At 45.6% G+C, this 26923-nt stretch overlaps 1 protein-coding gene across 4 annotated transcripts in view; it reads right to left on the minus strand.

Moving 5' to 3' along the window:
* Positions 1-26923, minus strand: part of TNRC18 (trinucleotide repeat containing 18) — a 1076633-nt gene that overhangs the window by 60725 nt on the left and 988985 nt on the right. For all 4 annotated transcript variants that reach the window (XM_063934091.1, XM_063934092.1, XM_063934093.1 and 1 more), the window contains one exon: positions 15045-15281. In XM_063934091.1, the coding sequence (XP_063790161.1) occupies positions 15045-15281 (237 nt within the window). The remainder of the gene's footprint in view (positions 1-15044; positions 15282-26923) is intronic.

Genomic DNA, 26923 nt, shown 5'->3' on the forward strand with positions numbered 1-26923 from the left:
CCCAAGGGAACATGGCTATGTTGCTTAGACGTCTGTAGTTTACATACATCGATCCCCCATAATGGTGGACTACAGGCCATGAGAAATTTCCTACAACAATTTCTGGATCCAGTACTATTTAACCATGATCTTTTTCTGAAATTGTTAGAATTGACCCTTCATAGAAATTATTTTCTCTATGACGGTCAATATTATCTGCAACAACGGGGGTGTGCGATGGGGTCCCCTGTGGCCCCATCGTACGCCAACATATATATGTTTGAGCAGGAAGACAAATTGTTCTTGAATCATTCATCAATATCCGGGAGTATTAAATTATACACCCGGTATATCGATGATATTTTTTTATTATGGACCGGAAACATAGATTTATTAACAGATGTATTGGAGGAGATTAATTGCAGTACGTCTGCTGTTAAATTTACTATCCAGTGTAGTGAGGTTCAAGCACATTTTTTGGATGTACAAGTGAATATCATTGAAGGTAGGATTGCGACAGAGGTGTTTCATAAAGATGTGGACAGAAACACCTTTCTGCTCGCTTCAAGCCATCACCCAACATCACTGAAGCGGGGGTTGCCCCGCTCCCAAATGATGAGGGTGGCCAGAATCTCTAGTGATCCACAAAAAGCTGCTGCATCCATCGATAACTTAATAGCCAAATTTATAGCACGGGGTTATGACCCCAAGATGCTTCAGGATAATAAACGCCAAGTGTTAAGTACGCCTAGAGCCCAATTATTACAGTCGCATACTAAAACACCAGCTAAGGTTTTCCCATGGGTTAGTAGTTTTACCACTGCCAGCCCGGTAATTAATCGAGCTACTAAGGCTCTATGGCCAATTGTAACCTCAGATAAAGATTTGGCATGTTTTAAGGACATGCGCCCTCTAGCAGCGTTTAAAAGAGGACGTAACCTGAAAGATAGGCTTATGATTACTGATATCACGGGGTCGGGGAGAGGGATCCCAAAAATGCCTAATGTGTATGTTAAACCGGCAGGTTGTTACAGCTGCCTTGGTTGCACTACATGCAGATATATGGTAGCTTGTAGATCCTTTCAGCATCCCCATTCACAAAAAAAGTATGACATTCGACATGTGCTCACGTGCACCTCATCATTTGTGGTGTACGTGATCACATGTCCTTGCGGGCTATACTATGTAGGTCAGACCTCTCGTAAATTTCGGGAGCGTATGGCCCTGCATAGGTCGGCCATCCATCTGTCGGCTGAGGGGAAAGCCTTGGATCAGCCAGTGGCCCGTCATTTTAGGAAGATGGGTCACACTTTATCCGATTTAAAATATTTCTTGATTGATCACGTGGTGGAGTCTCCCCGTGGGGGTGATCGCATTAAGGCTTTATGCCTATTGGAATCCAGATGGATTGTCCGCCTGGGGACTATGTCACCTGACGGGCTAAATGATAAAATTAACTGGAATAGTCTAAGATGATTTGACAATGAAGGTTAGCAGGTGGGTATAGCAAAACTACTAAATATATATTGAGGTTCACACATCTACTACTGGGTGTGCCAATCAGGAAGTGTGGTTGATATGGTTTACTGACTGTCATAGTAGAATAAGTAGCAGCAGGTTATGTTAACAGATGGTTAATCTATGTCCTTGCGCTGGCAAGCAAATGTTTTAATGTCTGTTTTTAAATGCACTATATTTATTCTGCCAGGTCTGCCCATAGACGGCACTGCTTGATGACAAGGAGGCCGGGCTTGCTGTACAGGAGCGCAAGTTAGCGGTTGCCTAGCAACCGCGTCTTGCGTGACCCGGAAGTGAGACGCCGGGGGTGAATCAGCGGCAGCAGCTGTGGACGCGGACGCTGGCGGGAGGTGATGTCTGGTATCAGGTATATAAATGTTATATGTATGTATGTCTTGTGAGTATTGGTGTATCCTGACGAAGGGGCTGAGGCCTTGAAACATGTAGATGTAAGCACCGCAATTAAAGGTTTTTCTGGAACGAGTCCCTGGAGTGCCGTGCCTATTGTGTGGATATACATATATATATATATATATACATATATATATATATATATATACATATATATATACACATATATATATATATATATATATATATATATACACACATATATATATATATATACACACACATATATATATACATACATATATATATATATATATATATATACAAACAAATATAGAAAACCACAGCACTCGCCACCCCAGAAGCGGGGTGCAATATTATAAATTATTTATTTATTGATGTTGTGAGGACAAGTGAGCTTGCTATGGTGAGTGCTGAATTTTCCATTTGTATGTATTTGGGTAGGTGGCCATTGGCTGCATGCACCCCACCCTATGAGTGGTGAGTGCAGACACTGCACCCCGCTTCTGGGGTGGCGAGTGCTGTGGTTTTCTATATTTGTTTGTATATTATGGGGTTAATCTTTGGTTAACTCTTATTAACCATGGTCACAGGCCTTTTCACGCACCCCTGTGTAATCTCAATTGTTCTAAACCTGTGTCAGCTGCTCCTTAGTAATTTATCGGCTGTGTCAGGTGACTAGTATGCCTTTAAAAGCCATAAGATATGTGGCAGGCATACATTAAACTTAGTGGGCATATTTGCAGTTATATTATATGTGATACAGATGCCAGGTTTTAATTCTTAAGGCTTTGTGGTAGTGTAGGACCTGCATGAAGGTGGGGTACCTTGGCGAGCGGTATGCAGGCTTCCGTGCATTGGCCAATTCACTAACTAAACCCCCATCATTAATTTATTGATGTTGTGAGGACAAGTGAGCTTGCTATGGTGAGTGCTGAATTTTCTATTTGTATATATATATATATATATATACATATATATATATACACATATATATATATAAATTGCACCACTTATGTCTACCCCCTCCATTTTACACCCCTGTACTTGTCAGAGCGTGTGGAGGACCAGCGTCTCTGCAGCCTGTGGAGAGGAAATGGCGCCGTGAGCGGTGAGGAAGAAGCTCCACCCCCTTAATGGCGCGCTTCTGTCCCGCTTTCTACATGTTTATACTGGCGGGGGTTGTGACAGTGCCGCGGCACTAATGTCCCCTCTTGCCAGTGGGCTCAATGAGGTAGTTTTTAGCTACCCAGTGCACCCCCCCCCCCCCCCCCCGCGCGCCCTGCCCGCTGCACGGTACCTCTGCAAATGCCGTCTCTGAAGAAAAGTCTTCTTCACTTCGGTTACTCACCAGTCTTCTGACTTCTGGCTCTGAAAGGGGGTGACGGCAGGCTGTGGGAGCGAGCATCTGAGCGTACCCAGCGATCAAACCAGGAGCTAATGGTGTCCTGTAGCCAGAAGCAGAGCCCTTGAACTCACTGGAAGTGGGTCATACTTCTCTCCCCTAAGTCCCACAAAGCAGGGAGACTGTTGCCAGCAGCCTCCCTGAAAATAAAAAACCTAACAAAAAGTTTTTACAGAGAAACTCAGTAGAGCTCCCCTGAGTGCGTCCAGTCTCACTGGGCACAATTCTAAAACTGGAGTCTGGAGGAGGGGCATAAAGGGAGGAGCCAGTTCACACCCTTTCAAAGTCTTAAAGTGCCGATGTCTCCTGCGGATCCCATCTATACCCCATGGCTCTAATGGTGTACCCAGCATCCTCTAGGACGTATGAGAAATATGAATTGGTATAATACGTGACAATGTCAGAAACATGAGTATTCCAACCTGTTTTTCCTGTTTCTGAAACACTGAGCTATAACTAAAAATGTTAGCATGTACTGTAGGTTCAAGGAAAGAAAACGGAAAAACCGTTGCCATCAACTTTCACCAAATTAAGGCCCAGATTTATCAAGCCTTGGAGAGTGATAAACTGCACGGTGATAAAGGGGTTTGGTATAGAAGTTAGCCAGTTTAAAGATAGACAGTCATTAGGTCGACCCCATAAGGTCGACAGTCAAAGGTCAACAGAGTCAAAAGGTCGACAAGGTCAAAAAGCCGACAAACAAATAAATTGCGTTATTTTGTGATTTTAAAAAAAATGTTTAGCCAAATTTGTTTAAATGCGTATGCTTGCCACACTTCAGGCTCGGTGACTCGCTTAGCTCACCACAAGGTTACTAAAGGTAATAGTTTGTGACATGGATAGTAAATGAGGCAAAAGCTGCAAAAGCATGAAACCCCCCCCCCCCCAAAAAAAAAAATATATATATATATATATATATGTGTTGACCTTTTGATCCTGTTAACCTTTAGATTGTCGGCCTTTTGACCCTGTCGACCATATGGTGTCGACCTTATGACTGTCTGTCTTTTAACTGTCTATCTATACATTGTGATAAAGTACTAGCCAACCAGCTCCTGTCATTTTTCAAACATAGCCTGTAACATGGCAGTTAGGAGCTAATTGGTTGGTACTTTAATTTATCACTCTCCAAGGCTTGATAAATCTGGGCCTAAGCTTAAGTCCTTTATTAATTCCCTGTCCCTCCCTTTCTTTAATTAACCCATCTTGCACAGCTCTAGTTCTGCCCCTGATGAAACCCAAAAGTTATTAGCACTTTGACTTTCTTTTGTATAGTTTACCTAGCCCCAGGTGTAAATGCCTACTGAGAAACAATGGTTTTAGACAATATGCATCTTTACTCAAGATTTTTTACCAGCCCAAATAATATGGACTAGCTGATATGCACGGTTTCAACTGGGCAAAGGTTTGCTGGGTGAAACATTTTACCCCTTTTCACTCACTTAGGAGTCAAATTTCGAGAGAAAAAAAACCTGCTTAGTGGGCGGCTGCAAATAACTGTCACAGTTTCCAGACCACCTAGTAAGTCACATGTTCCAGGGGTGAGCTAAACCTGTATGGACATAGTCCAACAGGAAAAAGAAAGCGCTTGTAAAATGCTATTTTAGCCAGTTTTAAATATAATAAAATGATATTGATTGAATAAGCGCTTCCTTTTTTCTGTTGGACTATGGGCCTAATTCAGCATGGGTTGTAGCCGGGCCCTACCGCCCCCTGCTAACATGTGAATGCTTTAATCAGCAGCGAATTGCTCGCATGATAAGGGTAACCCTCTGCCTGTGCAGCTTAGCTGCGAAGACAGGTGGCTACCTGCCATGTTTCAGGTCGCAGCGGCTGCGTGTGATGTCACGCAGCCGCCGCAGCCCACCCCTGCAAATGGTCTAGACACGCCGGCAATGTCCAGACTGCTCCCCACACAATGCCGCCCCCTAAATGCAGCATCAATGCCCCCCTCCCGCCCGCAAATGCCTCTGCCTGTCAATCAGGCAGAGGCGTTCGCATATGTGAGAAAAGGCAAAAAGGGCTTCAGCATGGCAAAAGGGCTTCAGCATGCGAAGCCATCGTAGATGTGTTCAATGCTGAATTGGACCCAATGTCAATACAGGTTTAGCTCACTTTATTTTCACAAGAGCCCAACTCAATCAACAAAGTTTCTAGATTGCCTTTTCTAGCACATGATAGAGTGTTGGAGCTGCTACGACTGTTTGTTTGTTTGTTGGCTCTAACAGATGCCAGAGCTTCTATAATAAGAGTGAAATAATGGAATAAAGATGGCAGCCTAGGTACAATATGTACCATCATGAATCTAGAATGGAGAGGTCAATAAGTCATTGACAGAATGTGGTGGATGGTTACAGTAGAGATCCATACATGCTAATACTTGCTACATACAATTCTAGTCTACTCTTGGTACCAAGAACCATAATCAAGGCATTTGTTTTATTTATAATGTGGAAAGTTAATTGTAAAAGTTGTACAAGACACCCAGGAATAAATAAGGAATAAGTCCTATCTGTCACTAATAACTAGAGAGTCACTCTCTGGATGCTAAAACTTTAGGAATGAGTTCCCAACATAAGAAAAATCTTTTACATCAGTTGTGATTTTTCTCAGACTTGTCTAGGTTAAGAAAACGGCAATTTGATAGCTGATAGTAGAGGTAAGTTACATGATTGCAGTGAAGGAAGTTATATTTTCTGAGGGTGCCAGAAACAAGAGGGGTATAGAGGGAGAAGAACTCCTCTGTGATTTTTGTTTATAAAAATATGTGAGAGTTTTGTTTGTTAATAATCAAGACAAATATTTTTCTGAATCAAGAAGCCTTTAATAAAGTTCTGTATTGTCCCTTGGCATAGAACTCATTTTAACCATTTCAGTGTTTTGTTCCTGCAAAACTGCACTCACTTGCCCTTTAATAGTAACTATTTCACAGTACAATTTGCAAGAGGACTTGATTGTAAAAAGCTGGGCACTCTGCCAAGTCAGATAGCAACTGCGTGGGATGCCCCTCCATGGGCCCCCATGTGATAGCTCTGTGGTGCTCTGGACGTTTTGAGCTTAGTAAATCTTTCAAACCTGTCATTTAGTAAACATAGTCCTAGGTTCCTGCTCTTCTGCTAATTAAGGGAGGTGGATATTTAGTATAATTATTGTACTAGGTAGTTTTTTTTCTAACCTATATAACTTTCAACATGGCATGAATATGTGAAGTTTGTCTCTATGTTAAAAGCATTATATCTTGAAGGCAGTGGCGTAGCCAGAACTTTGTGGCACCCACAGCAACATTTTGCAGGTGCCCCTGTTCCAGTATTTCGAGAGAGACACATGTCCGCAGAAGTTGTTAATTTTATGCCCCATAGTAGTGCCCTGGTTCAATCTCTGAACCATAGCAGTGCCTTAGTTAATATTATGCCCCATAGTAGTGCTCTAGTTTATTTTATGAACCACAGTAGTTGCCCTAGTTCATATTATGTCACATTGTAGGCTGCTAGTACACATTATGCAGCACAGTACCCCCAATTCACATTATAACATACAGTGTCCTCAGTTCAAATGATGACACATTACACTGCCCCCTGTTCATACTATGGCACAGTGCTACCCCCAGTTCATATCATTCTACACTATAGTGCCTCCATTTCATATTGTGCCACATTACAGTACCCCAGTCCATATTATGTAACATTATAAAGCCCTCCAGTTAATTTAATGGGATGCGTTTGGCATCCCGGCGTTCGGGATGCCAGCGGTCATGTGACCGACGCCGGAATCCCAACACTGCTCAGTAGACTAGTGCAGGGACACCAACAGCCGATATCGGAAGGTAAGTGTGGGTAGGGTTAGCCATTATGGGGGGTTAGGGTTAGACACTAGGGGGGTAGTTAGCGGCAGCCACCCAAAATTTAGCCCTAGCCACCAACCCCCTAGATTTCGCACTTTCCGCCACCAGAGGAGGGTTAGGGTAGGGGGGGAGGGTTAGCCTACTTACCCCCCAAACGTGTTGAGATTCTAAGGTCAACACTGGGATATTGTATCACCTCCAATGTTATACCATATTACAATGAGCAGATCCATAGGTGTAACCAGATATATTGTAGGCCCCAAGGCAAAAGTTTGTAAGGGCCCCTATGCACCACCCAATGGTGAAAAATGTACATAACACATGTAACTGTGACAGAGAAGGTGGGCCCCTCTCAGGTGTGGGCCCCATAGCAGCTGCACTCCCTGCACCTATGGTAGCTACGCCTTTGTATGAAGGGCATGGCCTAGCTGTGAGAGAGAATGGACATGCACCACTGGAGCTCCCGCTGCCACCTTCTCTCCCACACATTTGAGGGGCCTTTGTGCCCTCAATTCAGCTTCTCCCAGCCTCCGCTACCCTGGGGGACCCTCCAGTGAGCCTTCCGCTGACCCAGGTGCCTGCCTCCACTTGAGGCCTACCTGGGATCCAGAAGCAATGGCCTCGATTTTAATCGCAACTCCCGCTGCATCCTGACTCACTGCCATGCAGTTCCCCCTTGAACTTGGCCTTCTGTTTGATGAGCCTGTACCTCCTGACCTACCACTAGACCCACTACCTGACCATTCTGGTGGGAGGCCTCTCTGCATTCACAGAATGGGACTACTTCAGCTTGTGACGGCTGCCATCTCTCAGGTGATGCCTGAAATCTGAAGCTGTACTTGCTGCAGCTCCAAGGGGGAAGGCTCCTGCATACTGTCTGTGTGACCCTATACCTCCTCGGCCACTGGATATTTAAGAGCCCCTCACCTAAAATACCACCACCCTATTTTATCTGTGTGACCCTATACCTCCTCAGCCACTGGATATTTAGGAGCACCTCCCCTTCTACCACCACCTTATTTTATTAGTGGCTGTTATATGGGGTCTTTCACTGCTGTCTCGCTCTGCTGGGGGCTCCACAAATAGCTTATGCTTTGGGATTGCTGCTATTCACAGGAGTTCAGCTATGTCTCATCCAGACCTCTCCACCGCTCTGAGTGGGGATATTGCCAGGACCTACACTGTATGGAGAAGCTGTGGCCTGGATTTGCAAAGAGCAAAAGCCACGACTGACACTGGCGTGGTTGTGGACTGCCTGTGCTGATCTCGCTGACCCTGATTGAGCACCAATGGGTCCTTCAGATCTTGTACTTCTGGGACTGGAGGAACCACCATTTTAGGAGAAGTTAGTCACAACACTCTCCCTCTGTACCTGTCCTGGACATACTTACTTGCATGGATTTATACTGAGTGGTCTGGGAACATGTCTGTCAGTTTTTTGTGGCTAGTGGTGTATATCTCCTTTGCATCTGACCCTATTGGAGTGTGATTGATATTATGTGACTTTTTTCCACAACTCCTATATGTTTTGACACCGCATTCTATTTTTGGATCTGTGTACCTTGCAATCTGATATTGTTTTGCCATGATTTCTACTTTGTTTTATCTATAGTTTCATGATGGCCCCCAAAAGTCAGAAAGCTCCAGCTTAGTTTCTTTAAACAACGTTCGCCAGTTAAGAATGCTGAAAAACCTATATCTGAGGGCTCTGGATTTAAAGGTTCCAGTTCTGTATCTAAAGCTTCCAGTTCCAGTTCTATATCTAAAGGTGTATCATGTCCCAATTGAGAGGTAGAAGGCAGCGGTGGGGAAGATGGAGATCTTCCCCACCTCTGCCTTCTACCTCTCATTTGGGAGATGATGCACCTTTGATGGTAGGCTCCATGAAACAGTTCTTGGCATCCTTTAAGGAAGAGATCACATCAACTGTATTCACCGGCTGCCCCATACTAAAAATGCCCTGGCTGTGGTACCTCGGGACACTTCTATGCGGATACACTATTTTTATATTACGGAAGTCATTCTTCATGCAACACGTATGTCTGATTCTTCTTCTGGCTGCTACGCTGACAGCTCGTAAGTCATTCCAACAGGTTATCATGGCTCTCCGTAAAGCAGATATACACTATACAGTAGATGGGGCTTCCCGCCAAATTGACTATTTTTCGGAATGGATCCACTGTATTTATTTCTACTCCTAATGAAGAAATTCAACTTTTCAAATCTTGGAACATTACAGAGGCTCTTTCTTTGCAGAGACCGCCTAACCTTTGTTTCCAAAAGGATTGGTCCTTGGTGGGGCCCAAAGAAGGATGACTCCCGATTTGCTAACTTTTTCATAAATCCCTTTATAAATTGGCCTCTTTGGTTGCAAGTCCGATATCTTGATATCTTTCAGTGGACTCTGGACTCTATTGGGTGAGATGTACCCACTATGTCTCTAATCTTTAGAGGCATAATTATTTTCATATCCACTGTAGATTGATTGCCAATTATACATTGCATCTGGAAAGTATTCACAGTGCTTCACTTTTTCCACATTTTGTTATGTTACAGCCTTATTCCAAAATGGAATAAATAATTTTTTCCCCTACAAATTCTACACACAGTGGTGGTCATTCCGAGTTGACCGCTCGCTAGCTACTTTTAGCAGCCGTGCAAATGCATTGTCGCCGCCCAGCCAAAGGGACGGCTTTTGACGTCACATACCCGCTCAGCATTCGCCCAGCCACGCCTGCGTTTTCCCCGATACGCCTGGGTTTTTCTAAGCACTCCCTAAAAACGGTCGGTTGCCACCCAGAAACACCCACTTCATGTCAATCTTCCTGCGTTCTGCCGTGCAACTGAAAGCTTCGCTAGAACCTGTGCAAAACCACAAAGGACTTTGTACCCTACGTCGCATGTGCGCATTGCAGTGCATACGCATGCGCAGAAATACCGATTTTTAGCCTGATTGCTGCGCTGCGAACAACGGCAGCTAACGATCAACTCGGAATGACCCCCAATACTCCATAATGACAACATGAAAAAAGTGTTTTTGAGATTTTTGCAAAATTATTAAAAATAAAAAACTAAGAAATCACATGTACATAAGTATTCACAGCCTTTGCTCAATATTTTGTTGATGCACCTTTGGCAGCAATTACAGCCTCAAGTCTTTTTAAATATGATGCCACAAGCTTGGCACATCTACAGATAGAGCCACTACAAAAATCGGTATTTCTGCGGGCTGGGGTGCCCGGCGCGCATGCCGGCAAGTGCACAGAGATGCTCCCATTCACTTTGAATGGAGCATGTGCGCGTCTATGACGCATACGCGTCCCATTCATGCCCGGCGGTCCACCTTGCCGGGCGCACTCAGTCACAGATGGAGCCACAATTAGCATGGATCCATCTGTATATTTGGGCAGTTTAACCCATTCCTATTTGCAGCACCTCTCAAGCTCCATCAGGTTGGATGGGAAGCGTCGCTGCACAGCCATTTTCAGATCTCTCCAGAGATGTTCAATCGGATTTAAGTCTGGGCTCTGGCTGGGCCACTCAAGGACATTCACAGAGTTGTCCTGAAGCCACTCCTTTGATATCTTGCCTGTGTGCTTAGGGTCGTTGTCCTGCTGAAAGATGAACCGTCGCCCCAGTCTGAGGTCAAGAGCGCTCTGGAGCAGGTTTTCATCCAGGATGTCTCTGTACATTGCTGCATTCATCTTTCCCTCTATCCTGACTAGTCTCCCAGTTCCTGCCGCTGAAAAACATCCCCACAGCATGATGCTTCCACCACCATGCTTCACTGTAGGGATGGTATTGGCCTGGTGATGAGCGGTGCCTGGCTTCCCCCAAACATTATGTCTGGCATTCACGCCAAAGAGTTCAATCTTGTTTCATCAGACCAGAGAATTTTGTATCTCATGTTCTGAGAGTCGTTCAGGTGCATTTTGGCAAACTCCAGACGGGCTGCCATGTGCTTTTTACGAAGGAGTGGCCACTCTACCATACAGGCCTGATTGGTGGATTGCTGCAGAGATGGTTGTCCTTCTGGAAGGTTCTCCTCTCTCCACAGAGGTATGCTGTGAGTCTGACAGAGTGACCATCGGGTTCTTGGTCACCTCCCTGTCTAGGGCCCTTCTCCCCCGATAGCTCAATTTAGATGGCCGGCCAGCTCTAGGAAGAGTCCTGGTGGTTAGGAATTTCTTCCATTTACAGGTGATTGAGGCCACTGCGCTCATTGGGCCTTCAAAGCAGCAGATATTTTTCTGTACCCTTCCCCAGATTTGTGCCTCGAGACAATCCTGTCTCGGAGGTCCACAGACAATTCCTTTGACTTCATGCTTAGTTTGTGCTCAGACATGCACTGTCAACTGTGGGACCTTATATAGACAGGTGTGTGCCTTTCCAAATCATGTCCAATCAACTGAATTTACCACAGGTGGACTCCAATTAAGCTGTAGGAACAGCTCAAGGATGATCAGTGGAAACAGGATGCACCCGAGCTCAATTTTGAGCTCCATGGCAAAGGCTGTGAATACCTATGTACATGTGATTTCTTCTTATTTTTTTTTAATAAATTTGCATAAATCTCAATAACACTTTTTTCACATTGTCATCATGGGGTATTGGCCCTCATTCCGAGTTGATCGCTCGCTAGCTGCTTTTAGCAGCAGTGCAAACGCTAAGCCGCCGCCCTCTGGGAGTGTATCTTAGCTTAGCAGAAGTGCGACCGAAAGATTAGCAGAATTGCTTGAAAATCTTTTCCTGCAGTTTCTGAGTAGCTCCAGACCTACTCCTAGATTGTGATCACTGCAGACTGTTTAGTTCTTGGTTTGACATCACAAACACGCCCTGCTTTTGGCCAGCCACTCCCCCGTTTCTCCAGCCACTCCTGCGTTTTAGCCTGACACGCCTGCGTTTTTTAGCACACTCCCAGAAAATGGTCAGTTTCCACCCAGAAACACCCACTTCCTGTCAATCACTCACCGATCAGCAGAGCAACTGAAAAGCGTCGCTCGTCCCTGTGTAAAATTGCATAGTCTTGTGTGAAATTACTTGGCGCGCGCGCCCTGCGGCCCATACGCATACGCAGAACAGCCGATTTTTAGCCTGATCGCTCTGCTGCGAAAAACGGCAGTGAGCGATCAACTTGTAATGAGTGCCATTGTGAGTAGAATTTGGAGGGAAAAATTAATTTATTCCATTTTGGAATAAGGCTGTAACATAACAAAATGTGGAAAAAGTGAAGCGCTGTGAATACTTTCCGGATGCACTGAATGTGTTGTTGTTTGATGATGTGGTGTCTTTATAATATTTCTGATTTTACAGTACATGCATAGTTTGCAATTTATCCGGTACTTCTGTATTTATATTTTTGCAATGCTTATGATGTTTCTACCTGGTTAGTACTGGTATGTGTTTTTTTTGAGTGGTGGGGGAAGGGCCTCTACCCCCCTTCTGTTGTATTAGTGTCATCTAATTTGGTGACCCCCTTTAACTCTCTCTAGGAGTTATTTAAGGTTTACTTTTATTTATTTATGTATTTATTATTATTTCAGTATACTTTGCTTTTTTGTTTCTCCTATTTGCTATTAAGGCACAGAATGTGGCGCTACAAGAAACCCATTTTTCTAAATCTTTCTCCTTAAGATTTATGAAGAAACCATACCATTACTACCCCCATTACCTTACTGTCAATGGCCCTATGAAAAAAGCGATCGACTACACTGGGGATATCTCATGACAGTCCACAGCCATTTTGGATTATAGGATAGGGCCCCTTCTATTATACTTGCTCTCTACTCTAATCCTGCAAGGATTTTTACAAATGGGATCCTCTCTTTGGCATTTTCTATCTGTAATAGCACCCAGCAGGTTTGTCCACTTTCTCCTCTAGTTTTCGCGTTTGCTATTGAATCCTTAGCAGAAATGATTAGGCAGTCTGCATCTATTCAGGGGCCTAGTTTGGTGAGGTATGTCTCACCAATTGTTTTGTTTGCAGATGATGTTTTATTGTCCCTCACTAGTCCTGAATCTTCACTGCAGTCCTTTCATGAGGTTTTAGAAGTTTACTCCCAAGTGTCCTACAAATTGAACATTGCTAAGACAGAGGCGCTTACAATAAATTTCCCCCCTGATTTTTTGTCCAAACTCATATGTTTGGCATGATAAGAGCCTTTTATACAAATGAGTTCATATTCCATATCGCCCTACTGACGTTGTGGCATGTAATTATGTCCCCTTGTTAGGGAAATGGTCTCATTTTACTGTTGACTGGATAGAGGAAGGCTTAACATTTCCGGATTTGGGAAAATACCAAACAGTATGCATCTTGAGCCAACTTGGGGATTGGTTTGTGATAGATAACCTTGGGTATTTCTAGAGCAGAGTAGGATCTACCCCTTTTTATTACCTGATCTACTGTGGTTGCCATGGTCCTATAAGTCCCAGTTATCTTCTCTATCTATGGCAGTGTTGGCCTCTGTGGCTACATAGCACAAAGCCATTACTTGGTTAAATGTAGTTCCTACCACTAACCTTTCTTTAGATGCTATTGCTAGGTTCAATACTGATTTGAGCTTTGAAACATGGAAGTGTATAGGTGTCCGAACCCAGAGTGATGTAATAAGTGATGGTGCACTGCTCTTATTTGTATGCCTCTAGGAGTGGTTTCTATTACCCCTAGAGAAACCTACAATTTCATCACTGGTTGCAGAGCCTCCATATGGCTTAGTTGTCTTTGACTGCTACCCCCAAATATATTGCTGAGAAATTATTTTCAGTTGGGTCTTGCTGCTGTAGTTTACTCCTAGGCTTCTCGCAATCTGGTTCCTTTCCAGCCTCATTAAAATGGGAAGCAGATCTTTCTAACTGCCTTACAGAAGATGATTGGGGCTCTATATTCTGTATGACTCCTGATAGGTTGCATAAAATATGGCCAACTATTTCCAGTTAATTCTGACGGAATTGTGGTCAGGTTGGAGATCTCTACCATGTTTTCTGGGCCTGCCCAAAACTTAGACAGCTTTGACATCAAGTATTTTTAGTTTTAATTACTAAAGTACATGGGACTTCTATAACCCCAGACCCTCTGGTAGCATTGCTTCATTTCCACCATGTGGGTATACCCTCTTACCTTCTGGTGACAAGTATGTGATGGGCCATATTCTATTTGCCACTATTAAATTCTTACTGCTTGCCATAGGCGTTCGGACACCTTACCATATCTTGCTGCTATATAAAGTCCAAACTCATTGTGATTTTGAAACAGCGGGAGTCTCCTACTCTTTTTCAGCTTCTAATCCATTAATGAAGTGGTTTGGGTGGAGCGATTATAGAGCAAATTCTAGAGCGGTTTTAAATACAGTGGGTGCTTAAACTACTGTAAGTTACTGTACCTTAAATGACCTTAAGCTAACTTCAAGTAATTTTCCTTATTACTGTTTAGGTGAGGAGTTTAGGTCTCAATTCTGATTTATGTTTGTGTTTTATTATCGTTTATTATGCATATATTGGCAGAAAAAAATAATACTTGTAACCACTATGTGGTTACAAGTGTTACTGGTGTATGTTACTGGTGTACTTATTTGTGTTTTGGGAGTACACTTATTATTGATACTCTACACCCTCCCCCCCCTCCCCACCCCCCTTTATCTTTCTTCCTTATTTTTGTTTTATTTCTTTTTATTTTACTTTGTTATATAATTTGTAGAATAATTTCTAAGTTTGAATGTATCTTGCCATGTAGTGGATTTTCAATAAAAATGTAAGTTTAAAAAAAAAAAAAGCATATCTTTTAAAACATAATGATGTCCTTGGTCTTACAAAACTTGAACAAGATTGCTTTGCAACTGTATAGAAGTACATTACACACCTTCTCTAAACCCCTAAATACAAAGTTTGTTGCTTTTTTGGGCCTTTTATGTATATATAATATTGCTTTACCTTGCTATCATTGAACTTTTTTCCGGGACTGGTCTCCTCTGGATGATAAAACCATTTGACTCTCACCACCATATTATTTCCCCAAGATTCCCACATGTTCTGAATACATCCAATATAGGGTAAATTTGGGCGTCCGGCTGATAAGAACACTGCACAATCCCCAATCCGTATAATTTCTTTTCCACGCACAATTGCTTTGTAGAATAATTTCCGTGCCTTCCCTTTCATTCCTCTCCTCTGTGAAATTGTAAAAAGAATTAATTGTAGTAACACTCAATTAAGAATATATAGAATAAATGTATAGGTTTAGAGTATACACCCAAGAAAGATTGGAACATCCTGACACCACATAATCATTTTAATTAAAAAAATGCGCTTAAGATGGCGCTCATTGTATGTTTTACTATGTAACTATATCTGTAGGATTGTAAAACACAGTTTGCAATGTCCTCCAGGCAACCAAGAAAGATAACTGTGAAAATGCTGGAATATTCAAAACAGTCCATTAACAAATATTCAACAAAGTTTTCAACTTTTTTTTTATAGAAGACCCAATATACACTAGTGTAGCTATCGAGGGTGCAGTGGGTGCAGCTGCTATGCACCCAGTCAAGCCAGCCCGTCGCTCTTTACCTCAATCATCCAGAGGTAGTGGGTGCGTCCCCAGCCCACAGTATGTACGCTGTACTGTAGCCGCTGCCCGCCCACCGTACACATTACAGCTGTGAACCACCATGTGTTTAGTTTTATGTAAAACCACCCTGCTCGGCGGCGTGACAGCGCCTCCCACTGCACTGTCAGGAAGGGCTTCTAGGAACGCTGACATCACGTCATGTTCCCTCTCCTGCAGCGGCTTTGTTCTTCTTGCAGCGCAGATAGAAGGCAGCGGTGAGTGTCGCTGTGGGTGCCCATGAACGGGGGAGGGGGTACAGGCTGAGAGGCACAGAGTGAAGGGGGGGCAGGCTGAGAGACACAGAGAAGGGGGGCAGGCTGAGAGACACAGGGAGGAGGGGGGGCAGGCTGAGAGACATAGAGTGAAAGGGGGCAGGCTGAGAGGCACAGACAAGGGGGGCAGGCTTGGAGGCACAGAGTGAAGAGGGGCCTGATAGACACAGAAGGGGGCAGGTTAAGAGACACAGAGAGGGTGTGGGAGGCTGATAGACACAGAAGGGGAAGGGGGGCAGGCTGAGAGACCTAGAGAAGGTGGGGCAGGCTGAGAGACACAGGGAGAAGGGGGGCAGGCTGAGGGACACAGGGAGGAGGGGGTCTGGCTGAGAGACAGAGAAGGGGGGGCAGGCTGAGAGACACAGAGTGAAGGAGGGGGCAAACTGAGAGACACAGAATTAAAAGGGACAGGCCGAGTGACATAGATTTAAAGGGGGCAGACTGAGAGTAGCGGGGCTAGATAACGTGTAGCTGAGAGACGCAGACGGGAGATGACGGTGTAGTTGAGAGACACGGGGAGAAGATAGTGTGGCTGAGAGACTCAGGCGGGAGATGATGGTGTAGTTGAGACGCAGGGGGGTAGATGATGGTGTGGCTGAGAGATGCAGGCAGAAGATGATGGTGTGGCTGAGAGACGCAGGCGGTACATGACGGTGTGGCTGAGAGATGCAGGGGGGAGATGACGGTGTGACTGAGACACGCAGACAGGAGATGACGGTGTGGCTGAGAGTAGCAAAGGGGAGATGATGGAGTGGCTGAGAGATGCAGTGGGAGATGATGGTGTGGCTGAGAAATGAAGGAGCGAAGAAGATGGTGTGAATGTGGAGATGCAGGAGGAAGATGATGGTGTGGCTGGGAGATGCAGGGGTAGAAGGTGACAGAGGTGGCATGAGTCTGGCTGAACGACGATGACTTGGTTATATTCCTAAACAAACAGGCATCTGCCGGTCCATGTGATTTCCTACATGAAAAGTGAATACCGACTAAGGACGCTGTCTGACCAGGTAGAACACATTTCCTCTTCAGAGGTTCCCCATTGTGAGAAAGCACCATATTTGTAAGATGCATTTGGAATGGAAAGGAATGTTCCCAAAGTGACGAGAAATGGGTAGCATGTTTTTTAAGTGGCCACGCCCTTTGGGGGCATCTAATCACGCCCATTTTTTGGCGCACATAGTACTATTAAGATTTTTTTTTCTACTTGCACTACTGCTGATCCATCTTTCTGTCCCTACGTTCCTTCTGCTCCTCTCTCTGTCCCTTCGTCCCTGCTGCCACTCTCTTTGTCCCTACGTCCCTGCTGCATCTCGCTAAGTCCCTGCTGCCTCTCTATACCTACATCCCTGCTGCCTCTCTCTCTGTTTCTATGCCCCTGCTGCCTCTTTCTGTCACAATGTCCCTGCTGCCTATCTCAGTCCCTATTCTCTCTCCGTGTCCCTGCCACCACTGTCTCTGTCTCTGTGTCCTAGGAATGGCCATCGGTGTGGTTGCCATCAATGGCAAAATGGTAAGTAACCATTGATGGCAGCCAAATATGCAGTGTATGACCATCAATGGTTCCCACTATCGATGGTCATACCTGTTTTTCTACTGACTAGTCCATGGGCCAATCAGAATACAGGGGTGGGGCTTCGTGCATGTCGGGGCGGAGCTATGCTCCGTGTCCTGACACCGCATTAAAAAAAAACATATATATATATATGGTTATACCTTTCCATCGATGGAGAGAAACTATCTGGTTCTACCCCATCGATGGCAAAAGTATTCTATATTTTGAAACATCGATGGCCATCCCTACTGTGTCCCTGCTGTCAATATGTGTCTCTGTGTCCCTGCTGTCCACTCTCTGTGTCCCTTATGCCACTCTCTGTCTCTATGTCCCTTCCGCCACTCTCTTTATCTCTATGTTCCTGCTGCCACTTTCTCTCTGGAGACCTGAGTTGGGGGCCCCTTAAAAAATTTCTGTGGGGCCCACAAAGTTCTAATTACTCCCCTGCCAACATGTACTAAAAAGTTGCATTAAACATGTACTAAAAAGTTGCATTAATGAGCACAGGATACACAATTTTGTATTACTGTTCTTTATGAAAATCATAAATTAATTAATTACATTTCCCATTTCTTCTGTCCTGTTACTCAATCCTGTACTTCCAGTTATCACTCATATGGGTATTTAATCCATATTATATATATATATAATTGTTAAGATAAGAATATATATATATATGTATATATATATATATTCTTATCTTAACAATGACCAGTTGTACAACTTAGGGCCTGATTCAGTGTTGTATGATATTGCACAGCCGCAAGGAAGCAGCTGTACAATGCCGTACAGCTAATATGCATATACAACAGGAGAAGTAGTTGCGCCCTGTCTGTTTCTGTGATCCACTGTTGCGTCTCAAGATTCACCATTGGATCACACTGCGCGACCATCGGCCATCTGAGTTACTCGGATTTCTGTCTCAGGTCCGCAGCCAGTAAATCTGCATCAGACACTGAACTCAGCACCCCCACAAAATGGAGGTGACACACCTTTATTTTGAGGAACAGACCCTGTCCTCGTCCCTTACCTGACCCCAAACGCCCTCAGCCTGTCAATCAGAGTGGGCCTTAGGAGGCATTGCATGCGAGGACTCAGGACCCGATCTGCACAAGTGCGGGTCCTGCACATGTGCAGTATGGGTCCTGCACATGCACAGTGTCAACATCATCGGATTGGGTTAGCGTACAAGTCTGAGTTAGGCCATTATAGTATGTCCCAGAAAAAAGAATGATGCTTGATCTACCTTTGTCACATAATTCATGTAAAAAATATTCACTCTGTATTGAAAATGCATTTCATATATGTATTGATTACTGCTATATTTTCAACGTAGATATACATGCAGCAACTGCACTGGAACACAGTCACAGCAAAAATGCCAGAGTTTAGGTGTCCTTAAGCTGGCTACACGTCAATGACCCCCAAACCAAGACAGATTTAATGAACAATGGAAAGATCACTGTTTCATCCTTCATTAATATACATGCATTATTGACCGGTTGGCCGTGCCATATGTCCGATCAGAAGATGATGCATGCATTCTGTGGGAGTGTGCAACTGAGCGCAGGCATCAGACGACATGCGCGATTTGTCGTTCCGATACAGCAAATTGTACCAATATTGGCCTGGTGTGTACCCAGTCTTATACTGGGTACACACTGGAGCCCGGATTGCCCGTACACACTGGAGCGAGTTTAATGAAGGATGGAATGATCATGTTTCGTCCTTCATTTGTATACTACAGAATTCAGGTTTGACTTGCAGCACATCAAAACTGATGATAATGCTAGCGACTGCGGGCACCCGCATATCGGGCAGTCTGCCAAATTGAGCAATATCTCATCTGGACCGATATATCGCTCAGTGTGTACCCAGCTTTAGTCTATCATTAATTTATCTTTACTACCCAAAACACAAAGCTGGAGATATATCAAGCCTTGGAGGGAGATCAAAGCAACCAATTGGCTTCTGTCAATTCAAACACTGTGCTAGATAAATGACAGTTAAATGCTGATTGATTGCTTTGGGCAACATCTCCATTTTATCTCTCTCCAAGGCTTGTTTTATCTTCCCTAAAGGCACAACAACAACATACAGGGTCCTGTATCAGATAACAATGTGATTAACTAAAACCAGGCAGCATTTTAACAGAAACATGTGTAAATCCAAATGACTAACTTTAACTCCAAATGACCAAGAAAATGGCAAAAGGGTAAATTGAAGAGAAATAAAAAAGAAAAGTACTAAAAATATAATGAATGATAAATATTAAAGTCCAGGTATAAAAAAAGCCTGTAAAACCATTATTATTATTATCATCATCATCATCATCATCATCATCATCATTATCAGTATAGCATGCAATGAATTATATTATAAATTGAATAGACAGATAAATGTGCACTATGAAAATTGGGCTGTGTGGGCGTCCGCTGCAGCTGGCTCCAGGGACAGACACTAGAGGTCAGTATTGACCTCTAGTGTCTGTGCGGCGCTGCTATGGGAGAGAGATGACATCTCTCCCATAGAGAGGAGCCAGCGGCCAGACGGAGCAGCAGCAGCGATTGGGAAGCAGGAGCGGGGCAGTGGTAAGTATTGCTTTTTTCAATTTTTTTTTGTGTGTGCACAACTACTGGGGGCAAAGAAACGGGGCACGACTACTGGGGGCAAAGAAAGAGGGGGCACAACTGCTGGGGGCAAAGAAACGGGGCACAACTACTGGGGGCAAAGAAAGAGGGGGCACAACTACTGGAGGCAAAGAAACGGGGCACAACTACTGGGGGCAAAGAAAAGAGGGGGCGCAACTACTGGGGGCAAAGCAACAGGGGGCACAACTACTGGGGGCAAAGCAACAGTGGGCACAACTACTGGGGGCAAAGCAACAGGGGGCACAACTACTGGGGGCAAAGCAACAGGGGGCACAACTACTGGGGGCAAATCAACTGGGGGGCACAACTACTTGGGGCAAATCTGGGGGCACAGCTACTGGGAGCATAACTGTGGCCACGCCCCTCCCCTATGAGGCCATGTCCCTATTTTTTTTTTGTGCGCACAAACTGTTTTGCCGGGAAAGAAGGGGGGGGGGGGGGGTGCTCCGCAAAACCAGCCCTGAAACCCATGCAAGTACAGGGAGAATATGCAAACTCCGAGCAGTTAGGACCATGGTGGGAATTGAACCCATGACCTGAGTGCTTTGAGGCAGTAATGCTAATCATTATACCAGCTGTGCTGCCCTTAAAAATCAGACCTGGCAGCTATCTAGTCACTGACAGCCTGCCAGGAGTATTCAGCCAGCCCAGCACTCGGACATTTTTGGCGGAAATCAGAAATGCTCTCCCGACTCCATGATCTGTCGGCGAGCTCCTGGTATCTGCCGGGCCCTTGCAGCTGCTGTGGTTGCCTAGTGGTAAATCCACTATTGCACGGTGGCAAGTTCGCTAATATAATTCTCAGCCCCCGTATAATGGCACTAAAAGCACTAATATATAGTCAATACAGTCACTGACCGAAGCATGCAAGAATGGATATTATAAGTGATGGGGTATCTGCTAATAGGGGATGGGCGACGTGCTACAATGTGTGTGTGTGTGTGTGTGGGGGGGGGGGGGGGGCACTGATATATAATGCAGGCACCCATACCATACTGCACCTCTCATCCAGTGTCACTATATTGACTATAATAAGATTTTACTCACCGGTAAATCTATTCTCGTAGTCCGTAGTGGATGCTGGGAACTCCGTAAGGACCATGGGGAATAGCGGGCTCCGAAGGAGGCTGGGCACTCTAGAAAGATTTATGACTACCTGGTGTGCACTGGCTCCTCCCACTATGACCCTCCTCCAAGCCTCAGTTAGGACACTGTGCCCGGACGAGCTGACATAATAAGGAAGGATTTTGAATCCCGGGTAAGACTCATACCAGCCACACCAATCACACCGTATAACTCGTGATACTATACCCAGTTAACAGTATGAATATAACTGAGCCTCTCAACAGATGGCTCAACAATAACCCTTTAGTTAGGCAATAACTATATACAAGTATTGCAGACAATCCGCACTTGGGATGGGCGCCCAGCATCCACTACGGACTACGAGAAATAGATTTACCGGTGAGTAAAATCTTATTTTCTCTGACGTCCTAGTGGATGCTGGGAACTCCGTAAGGACCATGGGGATTATACCAAAGCTCCCAAACGGGCGGGAGAGTGCGGGTGACTCTGCAGCACCGAATGAGAGAACTCCAGGTCCTCCTCAGCCAGGGTATCAATTTTGTAGAATTTTGCAAACGTGTTTGCCCCTGACCAAGTAACAGCTCGGCAAAGTTGTAAAGCCGAGACCCCTCGGGCAGCCGCCCAAGATGAGCCCACCTTCCCTGTGGAATGGGCTTTCACCGATTTAAGATGCGGCAGTCCAGCCGCAGAATGCGCCTGCTGAATCGTGTCACAGATCCAGCGAGCGATAGGCTGCTTAGAAGCAGGAGCACCCAGCCTGTTGGGTGCATACAGGATAAATAGCGAGTCAATTTTCCTGACTCTAGCCGTCCTGGAAACATAATTTTTCAAGGCCCTGACTACATCCAGTAACTTGGAATCCTCCATGTCCCTAGTAGCCGCAGGCACCACAATAGGTTGGTTCAAGTGAAAACCTTATACCACCTTAGGGAGAAACTGGGGACGAGTCCTCAATTCTGCCCTATCCATATGGAAAATCAGATAAGGACTTTTATATAACAAAGCCGCCGATTCTGATACACGCCTGGCCGAAGCCAAGGCCAATAACATGACCACTTTCCGCGTGAGATATTTTAGATCCACGGTTTTTAGTGGTTCAAACCAATGTGATTTTCAGAAACTCAACACCACGTTGAGATCCCAAGGTGCCACTGGAGGCACAACCGGGGGCTGAATATGCAGCACTCCTTTCACAATGTCTGAACTTCAGGTACTGAAGCTAAGTCTTTCTGGAAGAAAATCGACAGAGCCGAGATCTGTATCTTAATGGAGCCTAATTTTAGGCCCATAGACACTCCTGCTTGTAGGAAATGCAGAAATCAACCTAGTTGAAAGTCCTCTGTTGGGGCCTTTTTTGGCCTCACACCAAGCAACATATTTTCACCATATGCGGTGATAATGTTTTGCAGTTACATCTTTCCTGGCTTGAATCAGCGTAGGAATGACTTCCTCCGGAATGCCCTTTTCCTTTAGGATCCGGCGTTCAACCGCCATGCCATCAAAACGTAGCCGCGGTAAGTCTTGGAACAGACAGGGCCCCTGCTGCAGCAGGTCCTGTCTGAGCGGCAGAGGCCATGGGTCCTCTGATACATTTTCTTGAAGTTCTGGGTACCAGGCTCTTCTTGGCCAATCCGGAACCACGAGTATCGTTCTTACTCCTCGCCTTCTTATTATTCTCAGTACCTTTGGTATGAGAGGCAGAGGGGGGAACACATAAAACAACTGGTACACCCTCTGCTGAGAAGATCTGCTTCCCAGTTGTCCACTCCGGGAATGAACACTGCTGACAGTGCTAACACATGATTTTCCGCCCATCTGAGAATCCTTGTGGCTTCTGCCATCGCCATCCTGCTTCCTGTGCCGCCCTGTTGGTTTACATGGGCGACTGCCATGATGTTGCCTGATTGGATCAGGACCGGCTGGTTTTGAAGCAGAGGCCTTGCCTGACTCAGGGCATTGTAAATGGCCCTCTGTTCCAGAATATTTATGTAGGGAAGTCACCTGACTTGACCAAAGTCCCTGGAAGTTTCTTCCCTGTGTGACTGCCCCCCAGCCTCAAAGGCTGGCATCCATGGTCACTAGGACCTAGTCCTGTATGTCGAACCTGCGGCCCTCTTGAAGATGGGCACTCTGCAGCCACTACAGTAGAGATACCCTGGTCCTTGGAGACAGGGTTATCAGCCTAATGCATCTGAAGATGCGATCCGGACCACTTGTCCAACAGGTCCCCCTGAAAAGTTCTTGCATGGAACCTGCCGAATGGGATTGCTTCGTAGGAAGCTAACATTTTTCCCAGGACTCGCGTGCAATGATGCACCGATAACTGTTTTGGCTTCAGGAGGTCTCTGACTAGAGATGACAGCTCCTTGGCTTTCTCCACCGGGAGAAACACTTATTTCTGGTCTGTGTCCAGAACCATCCCCAGGAACAGTAGACGTGTCGTAGGAACCAGCTGTGACTCTGGACTGTTTAGAATCCAACCGTGCTGTTGTAGCACTTTCCAAAATAGTGCTACCCCGACTAGCAACTGCTCCTTGGACCTCGCCCTTATAAGGAGATTGTCCAAGTACGGGATAATTAAAACTCCCCTTTTTCGAAGGAGTATCATCATTCCGGCCATTACCTTGCTAACACCCTCGGTGCCATGTACAGTCCAAACGGCAGAGTCTGGACTTGGTAATGGTAATCCTGTACCACAAATCTGAGGTACTCCTGACGAGGATAGTAAATATGGACATGCAGGTAAGCATCCTTGATGTCCCGGGATACCATGTAATCCCCCTCGTCCAGGCTTGCAATAACCGCCCTGAGCGATTCCATCTTGAACTTGAATTTTTTTATGCATGTGTTCAAGGATTTTAAATATAAAGAAGGGTTACACCGAACCATGCGGTTTCGGTACCCCAACCGTGTGGAATAGTAACCCCGTCCTTGTTGAAGTAGGGGCACCTTAAGTATTACCTGCTGGGAATACAGATTATTAATTGCCTCTAGCACAGCCTCCCTGCCTGAGGGAGTTGTCGGCAAGGCATATTTGAGGAAACGGCTGGGGGAAGACATCTCGAATTCCAGCTTGTACCCCTGAAATACTACTTGAATGAAACAGGGATCCACCTGTGAGCGAGCCCACTGATCGCTGAAACTTTTGAGACGGCCCCCCACCGTACCTGGCTACACCTGTGGAGCCCCCGCGTCATGCTGTGGACTCAGAGGAAGCGAGAGAAGAATTATGATTCTGGGAACAGGCTGACTGGTGCAGCTTTTTCCCTCTTCCCTTGTCTTTGTACAGAAAGGAAGCGCCTTTGACCCGCTTGCTTTTCTGAAGCCGAAAGGACTGTACCTGATAATACAGTGCTTTCTTAGTCTGTGAGGAAAACTGAGGTAAAAATATTTCTTCCCAGCTGTTGCTGCGGATACGAGGTCCCAGAGACCATCCCCAAATAATTCCTCACCCTTATAAGGCAGAATCTCTATGCGCCTTTTAAGGTCAGCATCACCTGTCCAGTGACAGGTCTCTAATACCCTCCTGACAGAATGGACATTACATTCATTTTGGATGCCAGCCGGCAAAATATCCCTCTGTGCATCCCTCATATATAAGACAACATCTTTAATATGTTCTCATGTTAGCAAACTAGTATGTTTGACAGGGTCACCGACCACGCTGCAGCAGCACGCTCTGCAGGTTTCAGTCTAGTACCTGAGTGTGTAAATACAGACTTCAGGATAGCCTCCTGCTTTTTATCAACAGGTACCTTCAAAGTGGCCGTTCCTAAAACGGCAGTGCCACCTATTTTGACAACCGTGTGAGCGCCTTATCCACCCTAGGGGATATCTCCCAGCGTAACTTATCCTCTGGCGGGAAAAGGTACGCCATCAGTAACTTTTTAGAAATTACCAGTTTCTTATCAGGGGGAACCCACGCTTTTCACACACTTCATTCATTCATCTGATGGGGGAACAAAACACTGCCTGCTTTTTCTCCCCAAACATAAAAACCCCATTTTTAGAGGTTAATGTCAGAAATGTGTAACACATTATTTTTATTGCCGGGATCAAGTCACGGATGTTCCTAGTGGATTGTGTATATGTCTCAACCTTGTCGACACTGGAGTCAGACTCCGTGTCGACATCTGTGTCTGCCATCTGAATGAGCGGGCGTTTTTGAGCCCCTGATGGCCTTTGAGACGCCTGGGCAGGCACGGGCTGAGAAGCCGGCTGTCCCACAGCTGTTACGTCATCCACCCTTTTATGTAAGGAGTTGACACTGTCGGTTAATACCTTTTACCTAACCATCCACTCTGGTGTCGGCCCCACAGGGGGCGACATCACATTTATCGGCATCTGCTCCGTCCCTATATAAGCCTCCTCCTCAAACATGTCGACACAGCTGTACCGACACACCGCACACACACAGGGAATGCTCTGACTGAGGACAGGACCCACAAAGCCCTTTGGGGAGACAGAGAGAGAGTATGCCAGCACACACCAGAGCGCTATATAATGAGGGGATTAACGCTATAACTGAGTGAATTTTCCCCCATAGCTGCTTGTATATACAATATTGCGCCTAAATTTAGTGCCCCCCCTCTCTTTTTTACCCTTTGAGCCTGAAAACTACAGGGGAGAGCCTGGGGAGCTTTCTTCCAGTTGCACTGTGAAGAGAAAATGGTGCCAGTGTGTCTGAGGGAGATAGCTCCGCCCCTTTTCCGCGGCCTATTCTCCCGCTTTTTTCTGGATTCTGGCAGGGGTATTTACCACATATATAGCCTCTGGGGCTATATATTGTGGTATTTTTGCCAGCCAAGGTGTTTTTATTGCTGCTCAGGGCGCCCCCCCCCCCCAAGCGCCCTGCACCCTCAGTGACCGGAGTGTGAAGTGTGTATGAGGAGCAATGGCGCACAGCTGCAGTGCTGTGCGCTACCTTGGTGAAGACTGATGTCTTCTGCCGCCGTTTTTCCGGACCTCTTCTTGCGTCTGGCTCTGTAAGGGGGACGGCGGCGCGGCTCCGGGACCGAACACCAAGGACTGGGCCTGCGGTCGATCCCTCTGGAGCTAATGGTGTCCAGTAGCCTAAGAAGCCCAATCCGGCTGCAAGCAGGCGAGTTCGCTTCTTCTCCCCTTAGTCCCTCGCTGCAGTGAGCCTGTTGCCAGCAGGTCTCACTGAAAATAAAAAACCTAAATCAATACTTTCTTTCTAAGGGCTCAGGAGAGCCCCTAGTGTGCATCCAACCTCGGCCGGGCACAAGATCTAACTGAGGCTTGGAGGAGGGTCATAGTGGGAGGAGCCAGTGCACACCAGGTAGTCATAAATCTTTCTAGAGTGCCCAGCCTCCTTCGGAGCCCGCTATTCCCCATGGTCCTTACGGAGTTCCCAGCATCCACTAGGACGTCAGAGAAATATCAGTTCCCCACTGATTGTAGCAGGCGTCTACCATACACTGTAGTATTATAGCATATTGATACAGTATATCACCAGTCAGTGTATGCCTCCTCTCCAGAGGACTTTAAATAACACTGTCTACCCCCGATTCCCCACTCCTGCCTGATTGGAATTGAAGTAGGAGGATGTTATATAAAATGTTAAAAATACTGTAATAAAGTACCCTGGAAGATCTCTTGGTTTTTTTTCTGTGCACATCCTGGCT

Source organism: Pseudophryne corroboree, chromosome 7, assembly GCF_028390025.1.
Source record: "Pseudophryne corroboree isolate aPseCor3 chromosome 7, aPseCor3.hap2, whole genome shotgun sequence".
NCBI classification, from domain to species: Eukaryota; Metazoa; Chordata; class Amphibia; order Anura; family Myobatrachidae; genus Pseudophryne; species Pseudophryne corroboree.